General features: G+C 42.1%; 1 protein-coding gene across 1 annotated transcript; it reads right to left on the bottom strand.

Annotated features, from left to right (window-relative positions):
* Positions 1 to 4,651: 4,651 nt before the first annotated feature.
* On the bottom strand, positions 4,652 to 11,227 carry TMEM169 (transmembrane protein 169). The gene is made up of 3 exons (XM_061204805.1): positions 11,137 to 11,227; positions 7,441 to 7,836; positions 4,652 to 5,733 (listed from the first exon to the last, which is right to left on the bottom strand). Exons 2-3 carry the CDS (start codon positions 7,709 to 7,711, stop codon positions 5,111 to 5,113), a joined length of 894 nt encoding a protein of 297 aa, XP_061060788.1. The 5' UTR covers positions 7,712 to 7,836; positions 11,137 to 11,227; the 3' UTR covers positions 4,652 to 5,110.
* Between the last annotated feature and the right edge of the window lie 1,139 nt (positions 11,228 to 12,366).

Here is a 12,366-nt window from a genome sequence, read left to right as displayed (position 1 = left end):
CATTATAAAGAGAGTTTGGGATTAGTGCCATTATAAAGAGAGTTTGTGTGCTTGCACTGACTCCCCCCTCACCAACCCCACCAGCCATTTGCACAAAGAAGAGGTCATATGAATATGCAGAAGGCAGCCATCTGAAAACCAAGGGGAGAGCTCTCCTCAGGCTCAACTCAACCGTGCTGGCACCCTGATCTCAAACTTGCAGCCTCCAGAAATATAAGAAACTTAATTTCTGTTGTTTAAGCCACCCAGTCTATGGTATTTGTTATGGCAGCCTTAGCAAACTGATACCAGCACTGAGCACCAATGCCCCAGGGGCCCACCTAGATGACAGCCAGCACCACTTTGGCAGAAATGCAAGTGAGGCCATCTTGGGAGTATGTGCTGCATCCCCAAGGGAGCTGTCCCAGCATTAGAGAGACATTGAGTAGAGACCAGTCATCTCCATCAGGCTCTGCCCAAATGGCAGAATTACGAGCAAATAAGTCAAATGACTGTTATTTTAATCCAGTAAGTTTTACATGTTACGCAACAAGAGATGACTGAAACAATAGGGATATTTTAAACTCTTGCTGTAGTGTAGACTATGCATCCCTTAAGAGTAGTTAACAAAGGCAAGTAAAGAATTTTATTTTGAAATTACAATTTAAGTTGCTGAAATGTGTTCGAGTTTGATATTGCTCTGAGAATGAACTACATAAGTGATGAATTCATGAACATTATACAAAATAAAAATGTGCAGGCTTTGTGTTCTGACAGAGGTGTAACAATGTTTATATGGGTGATTGGAAAAATTAGTTTAAAATCTTAACGTGGTACAGATATGAAATAAAAGTTTATATCCCAGAAAGATGTGAGTGGTGATGTACCATATTCTATGTGATTTTAAAATACCATTAAAAAAACATGTAAAATGCATGTTAAAAATGATTAAAGAAGACAATTTCAGTGATACAAATTTTATTTAACACTTTATGAAACACTGTTTCCATTCAAAGGACAACAAAATGAGACAAAGGCAGGAAGCTTTTATAGGATAGATAATAACGAATAAGGAAGAGAAAAATAGAAAATATCTGATTGGCTGCGGCCACATAGTCAGCCTTGTTTGGAGCGAGAAGGAACAAGGAAAGAAGTATAGAGGCCGAGCTGGCTTGCTGTTTGGGGGTTGGCTGACTGGATATACAGTCGGCCCACCATATGCATGGGTTGGGCAACCACAGGTTCAACCGACTGCAGATCAAATTCAACCCCTGGTTCATTGAATTTGAGGATGCAGAACACAGATATGGAGGGCCGGCTGTACTACCATTTTATATAAGGCACTTGAGCATCCATGGATTTTGGTCTCCACAGGGTCCTAGAACCAATCCACCACTGATGCCAGGGACAATTGTACTACATTTCTGGTCAAGAAGAACGTTTAAAGGGATGCAAAAGGGATCTAAGTTTTGGTTTGCTGATGTGGTACCTAGGCAGGAGTGGCTTCATCTTGGGCCTAGAAAGTATTTCAACAGGCTCATGTTAGTAATTAAATTAATTGAAGAGGGGAAAATTTCTTTTTTTTTAAATTAATTTTTATTGGAGTATAGTTGCTTTACAATGTTGTGTCAGTTTCTACCGTACAGCAAAGTGAATCAGCATTATGTGTACACATATATCCCCTCTTTTTTGGATTTCCTTCCCATTTAGGTCACCACAGAGCATTGAGTAGAGTTCCCTGAGCTATACAGTAGGTTCTCATTAGTTATCTATTTTATGCATAGTATCAATAGTGTATATACGTCAACCCCAATCTCCCAATTCATCCCACCACCCCCTTTCCCCGTTGGTATCCATATGTTTGTTCTCTATGTCTGTCTCTATTTCTGCTTTGCAAATAAGATCACCTATACCATTCTTCTAGATTCCACATATATACGTTAATATATTTGTCTTGCTCTTACTTCACTCTGTATGACAGTCTCTAGGTCCATCCACGTCTCTACAAATGACCCAATTTCATTCCTTTTATGGCTGAGTAATGTGCCATTGTATATATGTACCACATCTTCTTTATCCATTCCTCTATTGATGGACATTTTGGTTGCTTCCATGTCATGGCTATTGTAAATAGTGCTGCAATGAACATTGGGGTGCATGTGTCTTTTTGAATTATGGTTTTCTCTGGATATATGTCCAGTAGTGGGATTGCTGGGTCATATGGTAGTTCTAATTTTCATTTTTTAAGGAACCTCCATATTATTCTCCATAGTGGCTGCACCAATTTACATTCAAGGAGGGTAAAATTTCTGATGTTGGCCGCTAATCATTTGCAACACTGTAAAACTTAAGCCCTAGGTGGCCTGGTATCAATGACACAATGAAACTTTCAAGTCCTCTAAAATTAGTTCTTTTTAAGATTTAGAACCTTGTTTTATTAGAAATCATGGCTAACAGGGGTTTTGTTCCCTTTGGACTTGAACTGAAATGAAGGGCGCTACCTAATGTCGATGGACAAGATGGCTTGGGAACACTGGTATCATCGTACTGGATCAGACACGGTTTACCAAGCTCAGCATATTATGGCTGCAGGGCAATTGCAAAGCATAGTCCTCCTTCCTGATACTCACCATGAAGAGTAGGTAACTATGAGCTAACAGAATGTTCAAGTATGGCATTTAACTCTCTAATTTCTCCTCTAAAATTCTCTAGGTATTTGCTGACAGCAAAGATGAGATGGCTTTAGGTCTGTTTGGTTACGTTTTCCTTCCTCAGGTCTAGGCTTTTACATACCTCTCTGAGCCCTTTTGAAATGATTTTATTTTATGAGCCTATTTCTTCCACTAGGTGGTGAGCCCAATTAGGGTGAGGGTTACATCAACTTCACCTAGGTATCCCATGCTCCTTACCCTGACCCCACCCTCCTTCATTCTGCCAGAGACATCTTACCCTTGTCCTAATCATGACTGCTTTTGGCCTTGGCCATTTGTTTCCTTAACCCCTGAAAAAAATGTGACAAATGTGTCTGCAACTTCCTAATGTAGGCTTAGGTAAATCTGTGATCTGTGGAAAAAATCCAGCTAAACAGAATCCTCATAAATTGGTGGTCCATGGGAAGAGTCAAGACATAAGGACCCATATTAAGATCATTATACATATATAAAATAGTCACCACGCTCACCCTTTTATGAAAACTGTAGCGTTCAAAGCAATTTTGGAGAAACTCAAAGACAAAGTGAGCAAACGTTAATCTGATTTTATTTTTATTTTCTTTGTCTTCATTTCAATTGTTTATATCTCTGCAAAAGCACCAGAGAGCACCAACATTATCTTCAAACGTGTTGGACAGAGTTTTTTTTTTTTTTCAAGCTAATAATAGTTATTTTTAAAAAGGAGGGGTTTCCTCTGAAGGTGGAGTTCAGCACCATGCATCAGGCAAATGTCCTGGCCTTCTGTGGGACAGCATTGCCTGACCCATCTGGTTTGATTCCCAACAGTTCTTTCAACAGCTTCTTCCTGAGACATGAACAATGAATAGGGCACCAGCTATTCTTATAAGGACCCAAACCTCCAAAATCTGCTTGACCTCTTAGGATTTGATTTTTTTGAAATTAGAAAGAGACCCTCAGGAATATTTTTTTTAAGTTCAGAATCTATTAATCTGGATCCATCTGGTTTACACCCTCAGTGTCCACAAAGACCCAAGCTTTTCAGCACAGCAAAGACTGTGTTTGCTGTGAGAAGAAAGTTCTGAGTGAGTGAGGCTCTGAGTGAGTTTTGACAAACACACAAAGCTAACTGTCTTCTTGTGCTTAGGGCTGCTGACCCTGCTGGGGGAAAGTCTGACAGACTCCCTTCACAGTCTTTCATCTCTACATTAAACTAAACATCACCACCCAGGCCCACTTTCACTACCAGGAAGAAAGCTATGCTACTATGATATAATTGTACTCAACTATTCACTCTTCCTTTCTAAAAAACCTGAAACCACATGGCATTATAGATATTTAATTGCAACATACATGAGTTGCTAATATCTACGTGTGGTTTATGCATAGTATATGTAGCTAGTATCTATGTATAAATTCTCTGCGCAATATTTAGGCTTAAATAAATAAATACATACATACATAAATAAAACTGTATTCGCAGTTTTGGATCTGAATGTATTTAAATAATTACTGTGAGCCAGAGATTTTTACTTGCCTACCAAAATAGCCATTATTTCCTTGTCTCTTAAATTAGCAGAACCCAAACATTTAGAATATAGCTGCCCGGCCAAAAGACTACATTTCCCAGCCTTTCTTGCATGTGAGGTCATGTGACTACAGTCTGGCCAATGAGATACAAGAAGTGTTGAGGGGGCCTTCTGAGAAGCCGCCTTAGCCTAGGAGTGTGTATGTGCTCTTTGTTACCCTTTCCTCTGTTCTATCCGAAACAGGGATGTGATGGCTGGAGATGTAGTCAGCACTGGGTGCTGAGGATAAAGGCAATGAGGGTTGGGGAATAAAAAAAGCCTGGGATTCTGATGACTTCCTCAGTTTCCCTGATGGTCTGCCTCCAGACTTCTTCTATACAGGGAAGAAACAGACTTCTATCTTGTTTAAACTACTGATATTTGGATTTTAATTGTATTTAATATATAAATCAAAATCTAAGTGGTACACACATATCTTTACATTCTGCTACACTGTTGCAGCCTGCTTCTTAAATATTTCACTCCATCCCTATCTATTATCTTATTGGTGGACTTGGTCTCCCCTGAGCCTCCTTATTCTCCCTGTCACATTTAGTCACATCTCCCCTGGGTTCCAGGCACCAGGAACACATCCAAGCTCCTGAACTGACATACACCTGAGCTCCCTTGTCTCAGATAAATGGTCATCTTAAGGCAAGGAATGAAGAAGAGTTTATCCATTGGATGGACTATTTGGGCACAAATTGCTTTTCTGTTTCCTGCCCTCCTGGAAACCAACAAGATGGTAGGACAGATCAGTGTGGGCTAAAATTTTCCAGAAGAACTGTGTATGGGGGAAGGGGGGGGAGGAATAATTTAAAGAAGGAATATTCTGAAATTGGAAGATGATATACAGGCTACTGAGACCAGAGAATGAAGTAAGTTGTTGGGAGTTTAGACGGTGGATGTTTCTACCTCCTGGGTGGCATCCTTGTTGGACAGAGTGCCTGAGATATTGTCAGATTCAAGCAGCTCCACAATGCTGTAGGGAGAACAGTCTTCCAGACCCAGCTTGCTGCACAGCCAGCCACAGAAGCCTTTCTCCATGTCCCGGGCAGCTTGCCACCATGCTCCCCAGGACCATGAGAGCTGGACCACGGCAGCATAGAGGCCCAGGGAAGAGGCCATGGCCATGATGAGCACTGGATAGAAGAGAATGAGGCAAGGGCAACATGAGATCTTGTGCCAGAAGGTCCTCTCCTCGTTGTACACAAGAAAGATATTGTACCAGGTGATGGTGCCATAGTAGAAAGAGACCACGAAGGAGAGGATGAAAACCACAGGCAGGCAGACCAGCGTCCAGAGGACCACGTGGGGCCCACGGTCTGCTCCCAGCTGGCAGGCCTTTCTGCCTTCAGGTGCCATTTCCCTTGAAGACATTTTAGGCTTGGTGAGTTCCTGCAGCTCCTTCTCTGTCAACGTGACATGGATGTCCACCATCTGCCCCTTTTTCTTCCCTCGGGTGATGGTCCCAGTTAATGTGACATAGCGGCTGTCCACAGGCATGTTCCACATACCTGCAGGGCATAAAGAGGGGAAAGTCAAGATCAGAAGAGTAGACATTTCATCAGAGCGTCATCCCCTGAGACTGGAGCTGAGTACAAGAATGTCCATTATTATAGCCCCTGACACGGTACACCCTGACATGGTACGAAGTCAGTGATTCCACGATGGACTGAATAGGTCTCCCTCAGGGGAGGGATTAGTGCTCCCACGGTAAACTCTCACATCAGGGCCCTGAAGCAGGTTAAACTTGTTTCTTATATTCTCTCTCCACTTTTCTGGGCCTCTATCATGTCTGTGATATGCAGGGGAGTGAGGAACTCTACCACAGACACCACTTCATAGTGACTTTATTTCTAGTTTACAAGTGCTGTGAAAATACTGTTTCTGAGTATCAGCTACTGTGTGTAAAGGCGGTGCTCTTCTCTCCTCATTCCTAACCCCATGCTTCTCTGAGAGGGTCCTCCTCATATGCTGGTGGACATCCCAGCCTTCATATCCAAATTCTGTACACACACAGGCACCACACATACACACACACAACATACACACATTCCCCAACAAAAATACACCAGCATCATCACCACCGCCACCACCACCCCCACCAAACAGCCACTCTTTGGCCATCCCAGCGGTGAGATTGCAGGTAGTAAAACAGCAAAGTCCGCAGTCCTTAGTATGTGAAGTGTAGTCTAGAAGTGGAGGATGGGAGGAGGGTATAGGCTTTCGGTTGGCATGTCCCCCAGGCCCTGTGGACTCCTAGCCCCCAGCTGGTAGACGGACAGAATGGGGCTGCCTCAAGAGCAAACGTCCCTTCCTCCGAGAAGCATCCCCAACCATGCAATCTTTCCCTCCACCCGCCTCCCTCACTTGCTCATCTTCCCGTCACTGAGGTTTACTGTCTTTGGAACCTGCACCACTACCTGCAATTGTCTCTTATCTGCTGACTTGTTTGCTGTCTGTCTTCCCCTGACTGGAAGGTAAACTGCATGAGGGCAGGGGCATTGCTCGTCTCGTTCACCGTGGGCATATGTCTTAGGGATGACCATCGACACAGAGATCTACCTCATCCATCTATTGCTGTGTAGTGACACTTAATATGGACACTCCACAGTTTCCTTAACAGCAACAAACATTCTTATACATGCTTCCTTACGCACATGGGCATGGGGTAGATACTGAGAATTTCTTGGACATAGTCTATGCATATTTTGAATTTTAAATTTAATAGATATTGACAAATTTCCTTGAAGCGGATTCCTCTTCCACATGAGGTATATGAGAATATATCCATTTCCTCACATTGATGTTATCATGTTTTACCCAATTTTTGGCCATCCTACATGTGAAGGATTACTATAACTCGTTGTTATAATTCACATTTTCCTGATTATTATGAAAGTCAACTATTAGTTTCTTTATCTTACATGTATTAAATAGTTAGCATGGTCGTCTTGTATTACTATTTTTTGTGTATAAATCGGTCTCTTCCATTACACAAGGAGCTCCAAAAGGGCAGAGATCTCTTCCGTATCACCTAGAAGAGAACGTAATAAATGCTCAACAAATACTATCGATTTGTTGAATGAAGACTGCAACACTGCGAGAAGAAATGTATCAATAAGAAGTACGTCAGTGAGCAAATGCCTGTCTGTCTTCTGGAGGATCCTCATTTGGTTTCCTTCCTGTGGCTTTAAGTAGGTGGCCCCAGAGAGACTTACCATCATCCGCAGGATAGTCTAGGAAATCATCTCCCTCCTCCTCTTTAGGCTGATCTCCACCTTCTAATTCCCCAGGCTCCTCATCCAGTTTCTCACTCTCTGACCGGTAGATGATAATAGATTCTGGGCGGGACTCTTTCTTCTTCTTTTTCCTGCGACCCAGTGTGGATTCCCCATCAAGGGCCAGGGCAGCTGCCATGGCTTTCCTCAGAGAGCCCTGGTGGGGGCTTGGGAGCTGGCCCTGGCCTTCCACTGGTGCTGGCTCTTCCATCCTAGTCCTCAAATCTAGCTATTCCTTGTAAAGAGTCCAATTTGCTTGAGCAAACTCACGATCCACACATCACAGAGCTTCTTCCAGGATGGGGCTATGCAAAGACGTTCCAACGGTGAGTTGCACTTGAAAGATAGGAAAGCAAAATCATCAACATGGAATGAATAGGGTGAGATGGAGAGGGGTTTAGGAAGTGGTCCTCAACTTGGCAGAAGCCTTTGCCTCCCTTTATTTCTCATAAAACTTTATTTTGGGAGTGCTATGGAAATACTTTTACAAGAATGAATCGTTAATGAAATTTTGTGTTGCCATATTTTGTGTTGCATATATTATGCAAAACTCATCAATCTAGCTGGGGGATGCCAAGTATAAGGAAGTTGGGTGAGGAAGCCTTACAGACAGATTAAGGACCATTCTTCCTCCCACCATAGATGGAGAGTGCTATGGCTGGGACCAGCACTCCAGGTTTCTGGCTATTGGGTCAGCCATTAAAACTATACTCAAATGGTTGAATGAACTTTGAACAAGCCATCCAACGATGGCACAACTTCACTAACCATGCCTTCTCTGATATTCTATAAAGACACTTGCCTCCTGGCTTCTTGTTGGCCCAAGATCCCAGAATGGCTGGGATCTGTACTATCACCTTCTGGGAGACCAGTGGAAAGAATGCACACTTTTCACGCAACACTTTTCTCCTCTTTTGTTCTCCAGGTAAAAAGAGGTGGGAGAGAAGAGAGTCTATACAACATCTTTTAAGGAAGAAACTGATCGGCCTGTGTTCTTGGTACATGGAGCCATTAAGAGGAACGGAATGTTTTGAGTGCTATTGCTAAAGAGGTGCCAATTAGCAAATACCCAGCCAGTCACATTTAAACAGGTGGCTGCGGGACTTCCCTGGTGGTGCAGTGGTTAAGAATCTGCCTGCCAGTGCAGGGGACGTGGGTTTGATTCCTGGTCTGGGAAGATCCCACATGCCGTGGAGCAACTAAACCCGTGCACCACAACTACTGAAGCCTGTGCGCCTAGAGCCTGTGAGCCATAACTACTGAGCCCGCTGCCACAACTACTGAAGCCTGCACACCTAGAGCCTGTGCTCCACAACATGAGAAGCCACCGCAATGAGAAGCCCACGCACCGCAGCAAAGAGTAGCCCCCACTCGCCGCGACTAGCAAAAGCCCATGCATAGCAACGAAAATCCAACACAGCCGAAAAGAAAACACACAAAAAACCAGGTAGCTGCTTGTATGCTTCTTTCAAAAAAATGTTATTATATTATGAAACGTTTCAAACATGTAAAATGAGAACATTTTTATTAGGGAAAGTGGCAAACCTTTATAAAATCAAAGAGAATAATTCAAATGAATCCTTATTGTACCTCTCACCCAATTTCAACAATAATCAAAATATTAGTAGCCAATTTTGTTTTATCTCCTCATATTATTTAAAAGCAAATGTCAGATATCATTTCATTTCATCTGTAACTGTTTCAGCATGTACCTCTTACATATAAGAACTCTCTTTTTAAAAAAAGATTATCACCATACCATTATCGCACCTAATTTTTTAAACGATTCTTTAATATCATCAAATATCTGGTCAGTTCAAATTTCCCTGTTTAACATTTTAAAGTCTATTTTCTTGAATTAGGATTCAAATAAGATCTATGCAATGGAAACAGATCGTACACCTCTGTCTATAGCAGCGCTGTCCAATAGAACTTTCTGCCGTTGCACCTGAAATGAGTCTAGTGCAACTGAGGAAATGAATTTTATTTTTATTATTATTAATTTTTTGGACACGCTACTCAGCTTGTGGGATCTCAGTTACCCGACCAGGGATTGAACCTGGGTCCTCGGCAGTGAAAGTGTGGAGTCCTAACCACTGGACCACCAGGGAATTCCCCAGGAAATGCATCTTAAATTTTATTGAATTCTAACCAATTTAAATTTAAATAGCCACATGTGGCTACTGGCTACTATATTGGATGGAACAGGTCCATATGTTCCCCAACCAATTTTTTTCCTTTTCCTTTCTATTTATTTGTTAAAGAAAGGTCATTTACCTTGCAGATTCTCATAGCCTAGATCTTGAGGATTGCAACCCGCATAGTGTGTTCCTCTGAACCATATATTTCTTACAAATTGGTAGCTAAATAAAGAGGCTTACTCAGATTTGGGTTAGAATTTTTTTGATTGGTTGGTTGTTTTGGCAAGATGTTATAGATGGTGTTTTGTATTTCCATCAGAAGGTAGCTAATATCTGCTTGACTCTGTGAAATTAGTAGCCATTGACGACTGTCGGCCAGACCCATTCGTTCATTAGGTGTTACAAAAATGATGACATTCTATTTCTCTCATTTCTTCTTTATTTATTAGCCAGAATACTCTCATGGGCCCTTTTTTTAAAAAAAATTAATTAATTAATTAATTAATTTATGGCTGTCTTGGGTCTTCGTTGATGTCCACGGGCTTTCTCTAGTTGCGGAGAGCGGGGGCTGCTCTGCGTTGCAGTGCGTGGGCTTCTCATTGCAGTGGCTTCTCTTGTTGCGGAGCACGGGCTCTAGACGCGCAGGCTCAGTAGTTGTGGCACACGGGCTTAGTTGTTTTGCGGCATGTGGGATCTTCCCAGACCAGGGATCGAACCCGTGTCCCCTGCATTGGCAGGCAGATTCTTAACCACTGCGCCACCAGGGAAGTCCCTCATGTGCTTTTAACAAACCCAGTTTTAAACTTAGTGGAGGAGGCAAGTGGCGCCATTGTTATATAATATTATTGTCAATTATACTGTTAAATACCTTTCTTTAATGACAACAGTGGCAGCTTCTATTGATATGAAAAGTTTCTGAATTATTTAACAAATGTCCTAATTTCCAAATAACTGTATTTATAATTGAGAATTGTAGTAGAATGTGAGTAGACTCTACTCACAGTTCTGTTGCTCCAGGCGCCCGGAGACTGTTTGCTCTCAGTAACTCCAGGGTGCCAGCTTTTTGTTACTTTTGTTCCCAATTCTCAAATCTTCATTTTGTTTCAGCTCTCTGAGTACTTCCTTTCTTTCAAAGCCACATGCACACTCTTTGGTGTCCCTTTATCCCAAACAATAAAACTTCTCCTCTTATTTGTATTAAATGGTCCCCATGTTTAGTGGACTGGCCCAGTCAGGGCAGGGTGGGGAATGGGGAGGATTATGAAACAGACAAAAACCTAACTAGGCGCTAAATGCCATTCAATTTGAAGCAAATCCCATGTCTTAATATGATGCATCTTCTGTATTACCAGGTACCAAGAATGACTCTATCACATTTCTTTAAATGCCCAAACTCCCCAAAGTCTGAGCAACCTTCTCAGCAGGTAGCTCTCCTCCATTGTCCAAGTATCACCTAAATACTTCTCCTTTGTCCTCTAATTGTTAATTTTCTTACCTGTTTCCCCACTGGCTGGCAGGTGGGTACTGGGTCTTATCACCTTTGTATCTTGGGCACATAGCCCAGTGACTGAAACAAATGAGGTGCTCAGCGACAGAACTGAAAACGCCCACAGGTGGAATTAAGGTTTCACTGAATCCTCAGAGCCTGACTTTGCCTGTTTGAACAAAATAAGTACCATTACCTTCACATTCTTATGCATGGAGCTTGTTGGACTATGAAATTCATTTGGTGACGTCTCTAAGAGCACATGATGTTCTAAAAGTGGGAAGATCCAGAGGACAGGAGCTTTCTGTGATGAAGTATCTTCTAGTGTCCTCACTTGACATTATGAAGCTCATCCACGTTAAATAAAGAAGTGAGAGAACTGGATTTAAGCCTAACTTGCACAACTCCAGTCTTACGGAACAAGCACTATTTTGCAATGAGGACATCTGGACTTAATAATAGTAATAACTAAAACTTACTGGATGCTGACTGTGTGCCAGGTGCTGTTCTAAGTGCTTTTCAATAATCATTATTGTGTAATCCTCACAGCAAACCAAGGAAGGAGGTCCTATTATTATCCCCATGCAGAGGAGTAATTTGCTCAAGGTTACATAGTAATGGTGCTGTGACTCACACGCAGGTTTACTAATTTCAGAGCCCATGTTTTATTTACCATGCCTTGCTGCCTGCCAACATTTACCCCAGATTTTATACTTAAACCTCTAGAGCTGTCTTTGATGAATCCATCTCCTATACTAAGGATATATTCCTATGTCCCTATTACTAATCAGCTTCTAAGTCCTGCCACTCATTCCTATGGAATCTCTTTGGTAATGTGTACATTTCAATTTCTACTACCATCATATGCTAGAATACAGCCCCTACACTACTTCCCGTTCGTAGGTTCCTCTGCCTTCCATTTCAGAGTTCTTCCTCTACCATTTTAAACGGTGATTAATGACACAAGATATTTTAATTTTATCCAGTAATCGTCACTATCTTGCCATTTCTGACTAAAATATATCTCAAGGGTCTGCCTGGTGTTTGAGGCTCTCCATATTCATGTTCCATCCTAGGGTTCCATAGCAGTTTTTCCCACTCCCCATAACATGACTAGTTGACACATTTACTTATGTCGGTTCCTTCACCTTTTTCACTCTTCTCCACCTCTTTCAAGCCTGGCTCAAGAGACTCACTCACTCATGTTCCCTTCTGTGACCACCCCAGCCTACACATGTC

Source organism: Eubalaena glacialis, chromosome 1, assembly GCF_028564815.1.
Source record: "Eubalaena glacialis isolate mEubGla1 chromosome 1, mEubGla1.1.hap2.+ XY, whole genome shotgun sequence".
In the NCBI taxonomy this organism is placed as follows: Eukaryota; Metazoa; Chordata; class Mammalia; order Artiodactyla; family Balaenidae; genus Eubalaena; species Eubalaena glacialis.
The sequence above is the reverse complement of the archived record's forward strand: the minus strand, read 5'-3'. Positions and strand labels throughout refer to the sequence as shown.